The 18562-nt window shown below is 51.1% G+C and overlaps 1 protein-coding gene across 1 annotated transcript in view; it reads left to right on the forward strand.

Annotated features, from left to right (window-relative positions):
- Positions 1 to 1909, forward strand: part of MED27 (mediator complex subunit 27) — an 82936-nt gene extending 81027 nt beyond the window's left edge. Inside the window, exon 8 of the mRNA XM_065695562.1 lies at positions 1402 to 1909. Coding sequence (XP_065551634.1) covers positions 1402 to 1536 — 135 coding nt within the window. The 3' untranslated portion in view covers positions 1537 to 1909. The remainder of the gene's footprint in view (positions 1 to 1401) is intronic.
- Positions 1910 to 18562: the final 16653 nt, after the last annotated feature.

The following is an 18562-nucleotide window of genomic DNA, read 5'->3' on the forward strand; positions in this document are numbered from 1 at the left end:
TTTCTCTTGAAGTACATCTTGATCTAATTTTGAAATGCTTTTCAAAGCAGCTCTTACTGGTCAAATTCATGTTTAACACACTTCTGAAAACTAGTATTTGATAGGATGAGTAGCACCTTTGGTTAAGCCATGGAGCTGCCTTCTCAATTTGATAAAACTCTTGAAACTTTTAAGACAGCAAAACTAGATGTACACCAGAAGTGCTGGTCCTTTCACATCAGTTGTGCAATCCACATGACAGGATAAAATGATGTCCTTATTTTCTGATGGGAATGAAGAACCCTTTTTTTTTCTCCTTGCTGTCAACAGATGTCTCAAGTGCACAATTTAACTTCATTTATGTATTTTTTGTATTATGGTTCAGAAAATTTGATTTCTCTGTATTGCAAGCAAAGCCCATCCAAACTCAAGTAAATAACAGCAATTTACTTGTAGTGTTCTGTTGCCCTTGTCCTTGTATTCGCTGCTAAACCCAGAGAAGATCTAGTTCTCTTGGAGGACAGTTATTGACGTCCAATGGTTTGGTTGCTATAGAGAAGGCTCTGATGAAGATGGAAGGATTTGTTTCAATAAACTCAGCTGACCTCTTCTTCAGAGAACAGTTTTCTCTTATCGATGCTATTCAGTAGGACTTTAAATGACAAGATTCATGTGCATTCTTCACAGTATAAATCTGCTGGCCTAGCTGCTTTTTAGTTGTGTACCTCCTTGAGTTGAGAATTGAGTTACATAATGCTCATTGCTATGTATGATGATGGAAACAATCCGTTCTAGAGGCAGGAACTGTACCTAGGAACACCTAAACTTACTGTGTTGTTCTGCACTAGCCTTTTATATATATATATTTATCAGTGTAATCAGATTTAGAATGGTACAGTATTTTTATGACTGATGAATATTGATCTTAAAATCATATTAGAGAGGAAGCTACCTTGTTGTGAAAGTCCTTATATCTTCAGCTATGAAGAGTTGAGACTGCTGCAGTATGATTGCAGCAGGGGTGTGATAGATGATCATAAGAAGAGACAAACCAATATTCGGTTGAAGAAGGTGCCCATCAGGAACAATTACATCCCAGTAAAAATACGAGGGACATTACAATACTTGCCTTCCATCAATGTAGTTTCTCTAGCTACAAATACCTCCTGCTCAGAGTGCAAGAATTTCTATTAACAAATTTGCTTAAGTGACTAAAAAAGCACAACATGATTAATAAAGTGGGAATTCAGCTATACAGTGACCTTGTAATCTTGGGCATGTTTCTGTTTATAAAATCACTGTATACCTCGCTGGGGCCTCGCCAAAGTACATTCTCTGTCCTTGCTATCGCTGCTTGACAAGAATGATGACAAAGGGGAACATCTATCCAGTTTTCTTAATTTCTCTCCCTTTTCCTTTCAGACCTGGTTAAGAAGTTACATAAAGCTGTTCCAGGCTCCATGCCAGCGCTGCGGAAAGTTTCTGCAGGATGGCCTGCCACCCACATGGAGGGATTTCCGAACACTTGAAGCTTTTCATGACACTTGCAGGCAGTAGAAGCGCAGACCCTGATAACATGAGGAGTGGACAGTCTGCGGGGCTTGGAAGAGAGCTGATGGTTTGATAGGTGATTGCGTTTCTGAGCCTTTCACCCTGTACTCAGTAGTCAGGTTGCACTAATACATTTGACTCTAAAAGCCAACACTCTGCAAGGCACATGCGAGACTAAAGGCTTCTGAATAAGATGGTAAGAAGCTGTGTGTGATCACTTGATACTTCTGAGGTGAAATGACATGTCTGGGGGGCTCTGACAGTCATAAGTCATTACTCTAAACCTTAGTGAAAATACCTGTGTACAGTTTGTGTTTTGTGACAGAATTTGCAATGTTGAAGACTTTTACAAGTTTGAAATAAATTTTATATTCCAGAATTTGTGATGTGTATTTTTTTTTTATTTGATCAACAGAATCCTTGGGTTTGGTGGGGAATTTTCAGTGCTGCGCTTTTCTTTATAAAAACTGGAAACATTTAAAGATACTGCAGATAGGATGGGGGGTGGTTGTTGCAAGGCTGCTTATCTGAATGCTGATACTGGGCAGGGGGGGTTGTGGAAGAGATTATGGTGTTGATCAAACGTGGAATTTCGAAGGCATGTGGCAGCTTGGAAGATGCAATGTACTGTCTAAGGTGGGGGCAACAGATGTTTCCCTTTGCTAAGACTGTAATGAAAAACATCAGCATAATTTGCATGTATTAAGTGGTTGTAATATGTGTGATGGGCAATGACAGTTTGTCATGGTTTAGGACTGGAAGTAGTGAAAGAATTCATCCCTAAAGCACAGCTTCTGCAGTGCAGACACATACAGCGTGTTTCCTATGGGATCTAAAATTTACCTGCAACATGCCAGGGAAGAGTATGATCCCTCCCTGTAATCACTGTGTTTGGACTGCTCAGCTCTGACCAGCCTCAGCCATTTTTCCTTCACCCAAAGATGGGGAAGGTGCTTGGTCGTGACTGGGACTGTAGCAGATTGTGTCTTCTCTGGGATTTTCCTCAGGAGTCATTTCATCTGTCGTTTTCTGATAGCCACTTTGATTAATTCCATTGTGATTCCCACTAGTGCACTCTTGTTTCCTTTACAAGCCACACAGGCTTTGGTAATAAGCTTCCTTTTGGGAGCTGGTAAGGGAGGTCTGAAGCTTTGTCACTCTGTTAATTTCCAGATAAATTGACATTAAGGTATTATGCTACAGACTGAGTTATAAGGTTTCTTCTGCTTACAAAAGCTGCTGCAGAAAGAAAGATGTCCTTCTCAGGGGGTTTGGTGGTAGCAAAGTTGGGTTTGGTTCTCAGCAAGGAGTGCGGAGTGAAGTTTATCGCATTTAAGAAAAAGAAGGGGATGAAGAGGACACAAAAACATGGCAGGAACGGGAAGAAGCCAATTGAAATAAGATGCTCAGAGACTTTAAAGCACTTGTTTAATATCATTTGAACCTACAGCATGTGTGAAACATCCTGGTTTATAGCTGTGAAAACTGAAAAATGAAGTAACTTCAGTATCACCCGGTACGTGTGCGGTACTAAATTAACTGTAGTTGCTGGTAACATGAAAGACTGAGCTCCCAAAGACAGCATCTCCTTCCTGCAAGGACTGTGCGATGTGGGAATTTCAGCTTTCTAGTTACACGAATCTGTGCAAGGCTGGCTCTATAAAAGAGAGGAAAAAGCATGTTTGTGACTTCCTTCAGAGGCACAAGTGAAGAAGAGTGAGCGTATACATGTTTGAGGATGTTGGTAAGTGAGATCTCATGCCTTTTAACTTCTTACTTTTAATTATTCCCAATCACCAAACACAACCATTGCCATATGGGATAAAGGGCATTTCAAATCCACTTGCAGTTGCATTACCTAATGGCAGCTTTTCCTGCTATTGTTTGACCCAAGTAGCTTTCTTGGTACAAAGATCACCCAAGACAGAGCAACGTGTGCATCTTAGATGAGGGAGTGCCTTGTAGATAGGCATCCCTGCTCTCTGACCCATTACTGCGCTAATTAGAAGCTTTGGGCTTCTGATAGTGTAAGCCTTTTTCTTGTTAATATAAAGGTCATAATATGGTATCCAGCCTGCTTTAGGCACTGCTCCATCCTGTTTATACTGAAATAATGGTGCAGAAAGCAAATCCTGACATTCACTAAAGTATTGTGTGTGGCATCATGTCTTGGTGCTTTTAATTAGCTGCAGGAAACTGCATCAGCCGGTCTGTGTTAATTGAGCCTGGTATTTTAAACCTGTAATTGGCGAGCCTGATGGAAAGGCATAAAATCCACTGTTGGTACCTCAGCACAAAAGTAATTGAATTGGAGACGTGCAAACCTGTTGGTCACCTTCCTTCCCCCAGGAACTGCAGTAGGAGGGAATCACCTCTCTCATAGAGGCCCTGGAAGAAACACTGATCTCCATCCCTGCAAGCCTTTGAGTGCAACAGGTTGAGATATTTCTGTCTTGGAGAGCAGAATTCAACCCTGAACTCATCTAAAGCTTATGAACTGCAGCGTGTGCTTGGCTCTGCTCACTGCCCTGAGGTCCAAGTGATCAGTGGCCAGTGCTGGGTTATTGCTGAGATGGGGATTTCCAATTGAGCAGAGGCTCATTTTGAGTTTAGAATGTGAGGAATAGAAGGTGGGAGATTGCTCCTAACAAAAAAAGCCATTCCCACCACACAGCATTGTGGTGTTCTCCCTGCACTTTGTAGCTTGGGAAGCGGGCATTATTATTTCACCCTTAGTTAACAGGGATGGGTGACAAAGAGCAGTTCAGTTGCAGGATGAGCAATCTTGCTGCTTTTAATCGTCAGAGTTTGTTGCAGCTTTTAGAACAGCTCTGCTCTTCGAGGCAGCCAGCGAGGGCTGTGGTCCATAAAGAGTGTTTGTCTCTCACCTCTTCTAGAGCATCTTCTAACCCCTACTGGGGGTTGGAACTGGATGATCTTTAAGGTCCCTTCCAACCCAAACCATTCTATGATTCTAGACTGCATTTCTCTTGATGCTTGTCTCTGCAAGGCAAGAGCTGCTGCCAAAGCAGTAGCAGCCAAATCTAACAAGAGAGAGAAAAGGAAACCAACCTACACACAGGAACAATGGTGCTGCTTCCAGCGGCTCAGGCTCTGTATGTCAGAGCAGCATCGTTGTTGTTTTATACTACAATGATGCATTAATCTCACCTAACAGTGCAGGAAAAGCGCATTGCCTCACCCCGCTCAGCATCCCCTTGGTATCACTTGCCCCGCTCCCAGCGCGCGCTCTGCTGTCGCACCCCTGGTGTGAAGAGAGCTGGTTTTATTCCCCCATGTGCCAGCCCCACCGCCTGTGCTCCTGGTGCCGGCGAGTGCTAAAGGTTACAAAATCCATCTTTTTGCTAAGAAAGCAACTTAATTAATGTGAAAGTTTCTCTGGTGAAGGGAACCGGCAGCAGCTACGCAGTGCAGGCTGCAGCCAGCTCCCAGCACCCCCCCTCCAAAACCACTTTAATTTCTCTGCCAATATTGGACAAATGTAACAGGCTGACTTTTTAATTTTCTGCTCCCAGGTCTCTGTTGTCCCCTCATGCATTTTTCATCACGGCTCGTGGCTCCCTCCCTGCCTGCCCTGTGAGCAATATTGATCGACTGATTAAGCCATCAAGCCATGGCAAACAACTTTAATTTTCTAACCAAAGCCTTCCCGTTTGCTTCCCTCTCTTGTATATTTACCTTCCCGAGAAGGTTTTAATGCCTGCTTGGAAACAAATACATATTTGGAATTAGTCCCTGGGTTAATTGGGAGCTCTGCACCACCGAGCGCAATCCACAGTAAAATACGAACCCAGGAAATGTAAGGGGAGAGAGGGGAAAGTGCTGGTTCAAGCCACAGTCGTTCCTGCCCCAGCTTTTGGAGAAGGGCTTTAAGAGGACTTGGGGTGCTTGCCTTTTCCCTTTGGTCTCTCCCAATATCCTTGAGTTTTACCGAGAAGCAGCCCCCACAGCAGGACAGCATCCCTGGTCGTACCTTACAGCCCTTGCGCTCTGGGTACCAGCCTGTGCTTATGCAAGCTCTTGGACCACAAATGAGTGTTCTCAGCTGAACCCATCAAAGCCTCACCAGGTCTCCTGCACACCACTGCCTGTGCGCTCTGGAAACCTGAAGTGTTGCTGCAGGCAGAGCTGAGACCCAGGTTGTCCTGTAGGACGTCTTTAAGCCATGATGGTCAGTGAAAGGAAATTCATCTGACCTGCATCCCAGGACTGGCAGGTGAGTGAAAGCATCTTTCATGCAAACTCAGTGCATGTGGTCTCAGTGAGGCTCGTCAGCACCGCTCTGTGGGTTTGCAAATGGCTTTTCAGGGTAAAAATGCAGGTTAAATACCAGGATGTTTGTCTCTCATTGGTAGCCTTAGAGCTCTGCACTGTGCAGTGACGCTGCACTCCTGACTTGGGTGCTGGTCCTTTAGGTAGCACTGAGCTGTGAGAGCCCAAATGGTGAATTGTAGCTGAATTCTGAGCATTGGCTTCAATGCTTGGCCTGATCCAAGGCATGTGAGTGCCAAAGATAAGCAAAATCTCCCAAAGGAGCTGGGCCACTGCCGATGGAGGGTTTGCATAAAGGCAGAGCCAGGACCAGGCGTCTTTACACCTCTGTGACTGCCCTGTCATTGTGTTTCTACCAGTGTTTAGCTGGGAATCAGTCGCTTCTTGCTCTGTCCCAGTGAGCCTGGAGGTGGGAGATGTCGCTCCCAGCAGGGTGGGTAAGCAAGAGGCTTGGCTGTGACTCAATAGCTTGTACCCACCGCTGCATGGAAACCTCAAACACTCCTATTGCCGCCCGCACCTCTGCCAGTGTGACCTGGGCGCAGGCTCACGTGATGGGTTCAGTGCAGGTACATGTGAGAGGGGACAGAGCAGCCTCCCAGCCGGCTCTTCATGCAGGTTTCATCACCGAGTTCAGCAGCTTAACCCACTGGAACCAGCTTCTCCATTAGGTTTGAACCTTACAGCCCATGGCGAAGCCTCCGAGTGCCTCGGTTTATCATGAGCACAGCGTGGCCGGGCAGGGTTTGTTCTGACCTCACCTGGTGTCCCTCGGAAGGACAAGTAAAAGGGGGAAGTGCCAGCTTCAGGGGGGTTTCTTCCCATTAGAAGTTGGCTGCTTTGCCCATGGACATTTCTTGGTCAGATCAGGGGGATGGAGGTGGAATTGGCTGTTCTGTGAGCAACAACCCCGAAACGAAGCTGTCTTGAAGTCACTGGGGTCTGTGTCGCCTCTCTTTGAGGTCTCTGAGGGACCCTGATTTCAACAGCAGACAATTAATTGCTATGAAGACCGAGTGCAGGAAAAGATGAGTCACGGGCTTGTTAGAACTTTTGCGGTCACCCCTTTTATTTCCCATTTAAAACCAAGTGATCAAAGTAGGAGACAACTCCTCGTGTGCTCCTTGTTAGCACCAGGAGGGCCATGAACCCTCCGGGAGGTCAGAGCATGAGCCTCTGGAACAACGAGGGGGTTTTCATCATCTGTAAGGTTCAACAGGGGCACTAATGCCTGATTACCGGGTTTGGGTCGTGAAAATGAAAGGGGATTAAAAAGCGCATAGGAATGGAAATGGTCTTTTATTGTATTGTGATAACCCAGGGAGAGCCGAGCGCTTCTCATTTAATTATGCCTTTATCTTGATAAGGAGGCTGGTTCAAAACGGGAGTCCTTGTAGTTGGTATTGGAAGGGTCTGTGCTGATGAGAGGTGCTCTGAAAACCAGGGGCTGGGTTCAAGGATGGAGGCGCTTGGTTATTCAGGTGCTGAGATTTGGCATTTGGGGTTTAAAGCAGCGCCGCACCCTGCTCTGTCCTTGCTCAGCGCCCCCAGGGAGTTCCTGCGAATCAGCTGAGGAATATTTCTGGAAAACAACAAATACGTGGAAAAACCTTGGTGGTGAAATCACTTCGGATGCATGGGAGCGAATATCCGCATCCGGAGCGTGATGGGGAGGGTTACCCGGAGCAGGAGCGCGGGCTGGCGTTGCTGAGCCCGGGGACAATTAACCCCTGGTATCAGCGCTTCAGCTCTGGAGTTCTCACAAGAAGCTGCTCCTTCGGCATCCCCAGGTGAGGATGTACAGGCAGGAAGTTTCCCCCCAGCCTTGGTATAAACATAACGTGGGTAGCAGGGAGAAGCAGGCTGTGCTCGTGCAGCGCTGCTGTGCCCTTGCCTCTCGCCATCTGCACCTCCTGCATGCGTTTGGGTTTTATTAAGGTATTTTTAGCCCTCTTCGTTATAGCCTCACTTCTCTTGATGACCCCTCCTTAAAATGCTAAGAAAGCAGGAGCCTTTCGTTGTTACAGGCCCTGATGTCCCGCCAGCTCAGGGATGACAACAGGGCTGTGGCTTCCCTTTGGCTCACAGCAATCTATAGGGCAGCTATGGGGAGAGGTGGACACTGCTTGCCTGCTTCCCGATGAGAAAGGTCATCGGTTCCTATGGCTGAAGGGGCTGGAACCCCCCAGGGAAGCTGAAGGAAAGCGAAATGTCCAGATGAGAGCGGCAGCTCGGGGATGCTCTGCCCAGGGGCTGGATGCTGCCCGCATCCTGCTGCAGGAGGAAAGACGGTCCCAGGGGCTGAAGGAGCAGCCCAGCCCCTGCCGTCAGGTGAGCTGAGCTCCCAAATGCTGGATCACTAAAACAGGACCTTAACAGGAGGCTTGGTTATGTTTGTCTTTCCCTGAGTTGGCACCCAGCTCTCATACAAACCCTGCTCTTGTGACAGATTCCTCCTGAGGAGGTGACTCTGCACATGAGCATCCAAAACGCTCCTCCCAAATGCCCCCAGACCCGCTTTTCTGCCTCAGATGTGCCCCCAGGTGAGAGGAGGGAGAGAAACCATCCCAGTCCTTCACATAAAGATCTGTTCTGCTCAGGCACTGGAGCGCTATAGCTACAGAGGGAAGTGATTGATGCTGATGTAGGATGCGCTCAGGATCTTGCCCTCCTGCTCAATCCCATCCCCACCACTGCACGTGGTTTTGGGGCATCAGCCATGGAAGATTACAGTTGAATTGGATCCTTTGTATTACTTTTCTCCATTGAAAGCCATGAGGAAATTAAACCGAGAGCGTTCAACAAAAGGCGCAGCTGCTCGGCTCTTCCCATTTCCTGTCTGTTTCCACATTGCACCTTTGCTGTCCTCACGTAGCCACAGACACCCATGGAGTTAAAGCTGCTGGTGTGAGAGCAGAGGAGCTGCGCCAGGAAACATTTAAAGCTATTGTGAGATGAGGTTTTCCCACCCTCAGTGGAGCAGTGGGTGATCCGTAAGGAAGAAGAATCCCGCTCAATCCCTGCTGGTGCCTGTGGGCTCTGTTGGGAAGTGAGAGGCGAGCTCCTGGATACTACCCCTGGTACCTGCAGTCTGCAGGCGGATATTGCCCTCTGCAAGGAAGAAATGCCCACGCTTGCGCTAAGGCTTTCAAACCGCTCGGTCTGTTCGCGCACGTAGCTCCGATGCTTGGGGCCAGTCCCACGTTTGGCACCTCGTTATCCAAACCTGTCCACTTGCAAACGTTCCCAAACCTATTCGCTCTGAATTCTTCAGCGTTAGCGACCTAACGGAAAAGTCAGGATTTCTTTTTCACCTCGGAGCCTTTTAAAAGGGTTTTCTTGGCAATGGGAGTGCTCCACCACGACTTAAGCAGCCGCCAAGCACGGGCCCTTTCCTAGCAGGCTCCAAACTAGAAAGGAGCGGAGTTGTCTCTTCCTTAATGCAAGCCAAAAGCACAAGGTAGGGAATAGATGCACCCTCACCCAGGTTACCAGAAGCGCTGGGGGTATTTGTCACTAAATAGTGGTGGTATGGATAAAAAGCATCACCTTCAGCCCTGGAGTCACTCCCTTCTTCCCCAGTTACGGCGCTTCCAGAGCTCTGCATGCGCACTGTGGGGATATTGCTCACTAGGCAAGCACGGCAAAGGCGAAGCTTTTAAAGGGCACTCAGGAAGCAAAGTACTGAAATAAAACAAAACCAGAAGCAAAACCCCACCTCCAAGTCACTGATTTGTAAACTGCTCCTGAAACTGGCGCTGCCAACCAAGACTTCCTCCTGTCCGGCTGTTAGCGCAGGGCCACGTGCTCTTGGTCTGCTTTAATGCCATTTACATCCTGTTTGGCTTTGGATAGAGCTCCTTTTTAGGCCCTTATTCCAAAGAGGTAACTTCCGCACCCGGGTACCTGGTGGTTTGTCCTTTTCCTCCATTACTTCTTATTTCAGTTTATTTTCTGTTCTTTCTTATTGCACTCAAAGGCCATCGGGGCTGAATCCTGGCTCGTGGCGCTGCTGGGTGTGAGCTCAGGGCTGGGTTTTGGCTGCTCTCCATCCTCCAAGGTTGTGCTGAGATCTCAGCAGCCCTCGCCCTGCGCTCGGTGTCCGCAGGACAGGGACCGTTTCCTGGTTCCATCCCAACAGGCGGTGCTGGGGGTGGTTCAGTGGGCACAGAAAATCAGCTTTCTTTAAAACGTGAGTTCTGAAACCTAGCTCTGGTTTCACCTTGCATCCCCGAGGTGCCACGGGCTCCACAAACCCTCCTTCGATCTCGGATTGACGGATGTCAATGGGAGTTTTCCATCGGCTTCCATAGAGCTCGGACTGGTCCCAGGGTGCAGCAATGCAACGATCTCAGCGAGGGAACGCAGCAGCTGTTAAAGCCCATGAGGTGATGCCCTGGGATGCTTCATGAGGCTGAATAAAACAGAGGTAGCTTTTGGGTTGGCATCTGTGAGCCCCCGCAGCAGTAAGAGGTTGCAGAAGGGTCTGGGCAAAGATCCTGGATCCCACTGGGGATTCAATAACTCCTCCAAGGATGTTGTCCGCAGGAGTGCAGGATGTGCTGCATGACAGTGACCTGGCATAAGGGGAGCGCATGGGACCTGGGGGACGCTGGAGGGGTGATGTGCTCCAAGGGGTGACCATGGGCTCTGGGGATGCTGGATGTGAAGGGATGAACTGTTTGATGCTCCTCCCAGAGCTGCATTGTGTGGGAAGAGGAAACGAAGCCTGGTATTGACGGGGTAGAAGAAGAGAAAGGGGGGGGGTACAGACCTCGAGAGGAGGGACTGGGGGGAGCAGTAGACCTTGCGTTGCCCCATAGATAGCACTGGGCTGGGGAGGTGCCGGCTCCCCAGAACAGGGTAGGGGGGTACTGGGCTGGCCTCTTTTCCAGCTATGTTTGTATGAAGCTGTTTCTCCCACCAGGATTCAATAATACCCCGTTAAAAGCCTCCACGTTGGGTTTACACACCTGGTTAAACACATAATGCCACTGGGGGGGGGGGGGCATGTACTCGTATTTGCTCAGGGACCAGCTTATAGACCCATCCGAAGACGTGGTGTGATACAGACACAAATCACAGCCCTTTTCTGCAACGTGCTTGATCAAGCTCTGCTACAGATCCCCCTCTCCCCCATCCATAATGATCTGTCCATCCATGGTGCAAGATTAATAGTAGGCAGTTGGAGAACATTACGATGACATTATCTGGAAAGAGAGCAAATAGCATTTGAATGAAGGGTTGTAATGGGTTTGACATTCCCACTTCCTGTGGGAAAACACTGCCTGCTCCTGTGGAAAAGCCCCTGGTGCATAAATTGGCATTAACCAGCAGAGAGAGATGGGGGCTCAGTGTCGGGGTGAGGATGGCATTGGAGGGACAAACGGTGGCACAGCACCGCGAGATGCTGGAGAGCATCAACAGCATCACCCCTGGGTGCGCGAGCACCGAGATCTCAACACGCGGGGCCAACAGGTCCCTTCGCACGCGCAGCCCCACGTGAAGAGCTGAGGGGTTCCCTCTTCAGGATCTAGAAGCCAAAGGGTGAGACCCCAAGAGATGCTTTCAGCCTCTCACACGCTCTGGAGGAGCTCAGCACAAGCAGCAGCCGAGCTCGCTGCAGCCTAACGGTAACTCCACCACGCGCGTCCTCTCCTTGCCCTGCTCTGAACCGTTCGGTCGCAGCTTTTGCTCCTGATCTCGGTGCTAAAAATGCTTTAAAGGTAAACCCTGGGCTGCCTCCTTCCAGCAGCTCCCCCCTCTCCTGCTCCTCCTTCCCAGGCAATTCCCCCACAGCCGAGCCGGCTCTTTCATCCCGGTGGAAACATGGCATTGATCTCGCCCCTTTACAAGGGGAGGGGAACACGCAGCCCCTTTCATCTCCTCCTCGCCTGTTCTGATCCCCTTGTCCTGCTGGCGTTTGATGATGGGAGGGTTTTAATGCAGGGGGATTGGAAATCTTTACCTGATCAAAGGACACCCACCCCTGCACGGCAGAGGCTTCAGAGAGGGGCCGCAACTGCAGCAAGCAGGGGGAAAACAGGGAGGTAAAAGGGAGGCCCAGCTCGGGGCTGGTCCCAGGTGTGCTTGTGGGGATGTGATTGCGAGGAGCTCACCTGAGCACCCCATGGCGTTAACCCCACGCAGGACGGCTGCATCCATCCCTTCCCACGAAACCCCAACTGTTTGTGTTCATTCCCCCCCTCCCTTCCGCTTCCTCATTGACTCGGTCATTTCTGAGCCTGAGCACCCGAGCCGCGAAGCCGAGGCCGTTCAGCGGGTTCGGGGAGCTGTGAGGAGCAGATTTGCACCATTTGCAGTTGCTTGTTGAGGTGAGAGCTGCTGCTGCTGACTCACGAGCTGCTGCGATGCTGTCGGCTCCAGCTATTTCTATCCAGCCCTTCACCCCCCGCAGCCTTTGGCAGCATCCAAAGTTTATTCCAAGAACAGAAGTTTCCTGGATCCAACAACCCCCCTTGTTTTCCCCTCTCCCCGAATGGTGCAAATGCCCCATTGCCACTTCCAGACCTGGCTCCAAATGTGCTGTTGAGTGGTCTCCGCCATTGGTATTCCAGCTGGAATGCCGGCTGCCGGCGGGAGCACCTCAGATCCATCTTTATTCATTATCTGAACCCGTGTTTGCTCTCCGGACTGGGGTTGCTGCAGTGCTGGAGGAGCTGTGGGCGCTCTGAGGCTCTGCTGCTTTCCAGCATCCCTGCATCATTCCTGAGCTCCAGCTCATGCCCAAACCCAAATCCCACCCGGCTCGGGGCTGGTGCTGCTCACCCAGGGCAAACCCCATCAGCGCTGGTGGCTGAGCGCTTCCCTTCATTGCTGGGTGCTCTCTCCCATCACAGCCGCCTCTTGCTGGTCCTCACCTCCTGACACAAAACCCCCCCCAGGCACGAGCTGTGTGGTGCTTCCCAGTGGTCCCTGGAAACCTGTGGCAGTGGCTGAGCAGGGTTTCCCTGCCGCGAGCATCGCTCCCACCGACCCTTCAGCTCCAGGGCCTCCCATATGGGAAAACCCACTTGTTCTTCCAGCCCAAGGGCCTTTATCTGGGCTTTGTGCAGAGACGGATTATTTCCTCCCACTTCTCACTGTGGTTTGCATCCTTCCCCCAGCGGAAAGCAAGTCTGGAAGCTCAGCAACACCCCACAGGGTTAAGCCTGCATGCGCCGCATCCCTGGGCTGGGATTTGTTGGAGAAGGGGATGAGGGATGCGATGCTGCTCTGCCTCCCTCCTGGGGACATCGCAGTGCCCTGAGCAGCCCCAGACCAGCGGCCACAAGGCAAACACCTCGCGAGCTCCGTCCTTGCGCTGCCCAGGGAGAGGCGGTGATTGATGAATCCGAACAGAGATTAATCAACAATTTACGGCCGGTGTTTTCACTCACGCAGGTTCCGGCAGCCTCTGATCGGATTTGACGGGGTCGGCCCCACCTCGCTTTAATTAAACGTGATGCTGAAAATCCGAAGGAAAACCTATTGTCTGCTGGAGCTGAAATCAATCTGCGATCAGTAACGAGAGGCTGATTAAGGGGGTGATGCCCGCGAAGGGACAGATTCAGCAGATGCTTTCTGAAGGCCAGGTTAGCGGGACATATTGAATGGAAATACACCTATTGGCATTTTGTCACGGCGTGGCCTTTAGCGAGGGAGCTGTTCCTGTGGTGATGAATGGCTTTGCACCGGGGAAGGTGCTGCTGGAATTCAGGGCTGCGCTTGGAGGCTTTCCCAGAGCATCCCGCGGTGGGGAGGCACTGGAATAGGTTGCTTAGAGAAGTAAACGCTCCATCCCTGGCGGTGTTCAAGGCCAGGTTGGACGGGGCTTGGGTGACATGGTTTAGTGTGAGGTGTCCCTGCCCATGGAACTGGATGATCTTAAGGTCCTTTCCAACCCAAACCATTCTGTGATTCTATGTTGGGGACAGCACCAGCAGAAGAGAAGAGCCCTGTGCACCCGCTGCCCCTCACTCAGTGGGCCGAGGCAGTGGGATACGGGGTTTGTCTGGGTTTTGGCAGTGACAAACTCACGCAGGACCCCAGGGATGGTATGGGCTGGGTGCAGCCACCTCCTCCATTTGCCTGCCTTTCCCTCTGAGTGCGCGGCTGTGGATGGGCTTTGCAGAGCGGAGCTGCAGGAGCATCACTGGGGACTGAGAGCAGGAGGTGGTTAATGATGGACCCAGCGCTTTGCAGGGACTGAGTAAGCAGCATCTCGCCCACCTGGGGAAATGGAGAGGGTCCGGGAGGAGAGATGCTGTAGGGAGGAGGCTGAAGCAGAGCTCTGTCACCACAACGGTGGGGTGGGGAAGACGGAGCCCGATCCCAGCGCTTTCAGGAGAGGACCTCACTCTGGGAATAGGGCAGCATCTTGGGGACCCCCAAGTAAGTCAGGCTGGTTTGGGGAGCTCGTGGGAAAGGGAGCAGTTCGGGGGCAGATCCTGTGCTGAGCTCTGCTGCTCCCAGTAGGGATCTGAAACGTCCCAGTGGTGTGATGGGGGAAGAGCCTGGCAGCTCTCCTGGGCATGATTCAGAGCCTGGAGCATCCCTGCGTGCAGGGACATCTCCCTTCCCTGTGCGGGGCTGGATTTTCGCTCTGAAAAGCAAAGAGAAGAATAAGCTGAAACATTTCCTCCCTCTCATCCCACCTCCAAGCCTGTTCCACAGCCGGCAGGGGGGACAGGCAGTGCCTCTGCCCTCTGCTCTCCTCCATATCTGCAGCTCCATGAAAGACACCTGCAGAGCACTCAAGAAACAGGGGGGGCTGGGGCTGGTCCTTCCCTTGGCTGCTGCAATCCCTCTGCGTTAACTTCCCTGGCACTTTGCAGGGGGAAAGAGGCCGTGGGGGGGCAGGTTCTGGCTGCAGCCGGAGGTCCAGGAGTTTAAGAGCTACAGGCAGGAGATGGAGTCACTGTGGGCAAGGGAATAGAGCACTGCCGAGCTGGTGGAAAGAGGCTGGATTTGGGGGCGTGGGGAAGAAGCCTCTCTGGGAACAAGGTGACTTCGTGCCTTAAAATAAGCTTTTGCCATCAATTATTAATAGGCAGGATCTTGGAAGGAGCTCACAAGTGGGGCGTGTGTGGGGACACTGCGGCTGCACGGGGACAGGGATGAGAATGGGAAGAGGGATAGGGATGGAGACGGGATGGGGACAGGATGGGGAGGGAAACAGGCGAAGTGCCTCACGCAAACCAGCGGACCCACCGGCCATTGGGGAGGGTGGAAGCTGCTCCCTCCCCTGCCTGCCTTGTTGGGGCTTTGATTCCTCGCTGACAGCACGCTGAAGGATTGATCTGAGCAGGGATAAATAATGCATGAGCCTTTCTGAGCTCTCTGAGCAGCTGTGGATTCTGAGACACGAGCGCTGCGGAGCAGACGCTGTTGGGACTAAAGGAACAGTTTGAGGGGAAAGCTGCATCTTGGTGTTGTTCCTGTTTATAATTTCTAATCTTCTTGTTCTTTTCCTTTGTTTTCTTCTAATTCCTTCCCCCTCATGGGCCTGTTCTGTTCCTGCAGCTCTCAGTGGGTGGCTATGGCAGAGGCAGTGTCCCACCACAACTGGATGCTCCACAGTCTGAGTCAGGGCACGGTCTGATGTCTTAGTGCTAGGTAAAAGTATAACCTCTGCCCAAGGGCATCCATCCCTGGCTCATGGGTACCCATGGAACACTTCAGATCCCCCTCTGATTGCTGGCATCTGCAGAGCCTGAGCTGCTCCAAGCCCTGAAGTTCAGGGGAGGCCGAATAACCCCTTGGTTTCTGCCTCACCACAGCTCCTCTGCTGCCATGTGCTCCCAGTGGGCAACACACGGATCCCCTTGGAAAACCAGGGTGGGAGAGGGGGTAGTTGGGGCTGTGGGCAAGAAACGCCTGGGGAGGCTCAGAAGAGGCTGAGGAACGGTCCTTGGTGGTGCTTGGGAATGGGGCAGGGATGTGATGCTTGGAGAGCTGGACCCCGGAACTTCTGGTTTCTGCTCAATGGGCCAGCCTGGGCTGCCAAAGCTGCCCCTGCGGCAGCATATGGGAGCTTTAACCAGCATTTAATGTTTGCCAGGTTACCTGGTAGCATCTCTTAGCTGGGACCTCAGCTAGACCTTAACCCTCAGCCTCAATTCTACTGTGCAAAGCTGCCAGTGTCATAAGGAGAAGAGCTTCCAGCTTAACCCCACTCATTGTGAAGCTGGATGCTGTTAAACCGCACTGAATCTTCACGTGCTGGCTCCAGGAGACCCCAGGAAGGGAAGAGGTGGTTCAAGAGATAATATAAGGCAAAATTAATGGTCAAAATATCCTGTTGCAAGTCGGGCAGAAGTTGTGGGCTCAGACTCCTGCACCGGTTTACAGCCCGGTCCATAGCAGAGGCAGGCAATGCAGGGAGGAACATGAGGGGGACCTACTAATGGTAATGGGACCTGGTGCAGAGAAGGCTTTTCTGTACAGGGTTCATTCAGGCAAATGAGAACAAGAGGCAGCCCCGGCACTGCTGAGGTGCATGTGAAGCCATCTGAAAGCCCATGAGGGCAGCGGGCACCTATGGAGCCTGCTATGGAGAGGAGAGGAGAGGTGAGATGGGAGCTTTCTGCCTTCCTGCCCCTCAAGTCACCCCCAAGCCCTGCGGTGTGATCCCTTCCTGGGGAGCTGGGTTTGCAGGTGGGCAAGGGGAGAGGATGCCCACATCACTTTGGGCTAAGTCTCACCCATGCTAAAACAGTTTCAGGCTGATGGAAATTATTCATGAGCTTGTGCTGAATTAGACGAGGAGTTGATGAATGGGGGGCTGGGTTTCGTGTCAAAATGTTTCTTCATAATGCTTAGAGAACGGAGTATCTTGACTCTTTGTTTTGAAATGATGTGAAAATAACTAAATTTAGCCAACACTAATGTCATGAAGAGGGGGAAGAGCTCAGCAGCGTGAGACGTTAGGCTTGGTGCTGAAACATCCTCACTGTTTTCATTTGCTTATTTGGCAAGGGAAGGGGGAGCCTGGGGGGTGGGTGATGGGTTGGTTTGTTTCTAAAGGCCAGGGCAGTTTGTATAACCCTGCCTTTGCCCAGGTGGGTGTAAGGGACAGTAAGTCAGTATTTGCTATGTAAATCATGGACTGTTGCATAGAGAAGGAAGATGTTTTAAGCAACACCAAAGTTATCTCCACCATGCTGAGCACGAGGGTTTTTCTGCCTTGCCCTCTGCAGTGCAGGGATCACATCTGCCACCCCGTCCTGCTTCTCCGTCCCGCATCCCCTGCCTGCATCCTCTTCCTGCAGACCCCAGGTTTCCCTTGCCAGTGAGCAAAGCGATGCCGAAGCCACCCACGTTGGACACATGGATGTTAATCAGCTACTAAATGAATCAGACTCCGGGATCCAGCTGCCAGCCCAATTTCGCTGGGTTTCGCATCTCTCTTAATGATGCTCTAATGATGCTCATGACAACTTTTCCTTTGGCCCAGGAGCTGGACCCGCAGCAGCACAAACCTGATCTGCTCCTCGCACCCGCCTGCCATGGAGGAGGCACAGCTGCACTGAGAGGAGATAAACACTTGAAACAAAGCATGAAGGAGGCTTCAAACATCTCTGCTGCCTGCAAATAGATGCCTGTTTCCAGGTCCCTTTCTGAAAGCCACAGAGATCACAGGGAGATGCTCAGAAGAGGTGGAAGTGTGTGGTGAGACATTACTTATTCATCACGCCATGTGTAATCATTCCTGTAAAGCGCTGGGGTTGGGAGGGTCACTGTAATTCAGATGAATCCTGCTCACTCATTTCCATTTCAGGGGTGACGGAGCCCAGTGCCAAGTGGGACGAGGCTCCTCCAGTGCTGGAAGGGAGCGGTGGCATCTGCCTTTCTTCCAGTTGGAAAAACAGGGAAAGATCCAGAAGGCTTTTTTCTTAGGAAAAGCTGCTTGAAACATGGTCCTTGTCGATCAGGTGAAGAACAGAGCACCTGCAGGGGTTGAAGCAGAGCAACTGCAGGGGTTGAAGCAGAGCAGGGACTGAAGCAAGCACCTCATCTTGGAGATGTATCTACAGAATCACTCTGCACTACCTCCATGCCAGCTGCGTGACCAGGATGCCTTGGAGGTGCCCCCTCCATAGCCAAAACCAGGAGGGAGCAGGGCTCTGTCCCGTGTTTCCTGGGGCTCCTGTAGGAGATGGGAGATGCTGTGGGATGCTGCGGTCCCTGGATCATTCTGCCCAGCACTGCTGCGAGCAGGGTGATGCATCCCTGGCAGTGTTCAAGGCCAAGCTGGATGGAGTTTTGGGTGCCATAGTTTAGTGTGTGGTGTCTCTGCCCATGGCAGGGGGGTTGGAGCTGGATGATCTTAAAGTCCTTTCCAACCCAAACCATTCTGTGGTTCTATGACCACCAGCTGCTGCATCCATACCACAGGCAGCTGCTATTCCTGTGCTTGTCCTTGCTCAAGTTATCCCTCTTCAGAATTGGTGGCACGAAATCCAGGGGGAAATGAGACAACTTGTGACAGGGGGAAGCCTGTTCCATTAATCGATAGGAGATCAAATGCTCCTGGCTGCGGTGCAATTCCAGTTATGAGATTCGCGGGTAGTTATCACATCGCTGCTAATTAATTGGCTGTGTTACACTACCTGGCAAGGGGCTGAACACGGGTTGCCCGCAAGGAGCCTCCTGCAATAATTCACCCAGCATAGAAAATGAACTGTAATGAGAGCTGATGGACAGCATCGATGTGAAGGACTGCATCCCATACGGG

This window comes from Lathamus discolor, chromosome 15 (genome assembly GCF_037157495.1).
Source record: "Lathamus discolor isolate bLatDis1 chromosome 15, bLatDis1.hap1, whole genome shotgun sequence".
Lineage (NCBI taxonomy): Eukaryota > Metazoa > Chordata > Aves > Psittaciformes > Psittacidae > Lathamus > Lathamus discolor.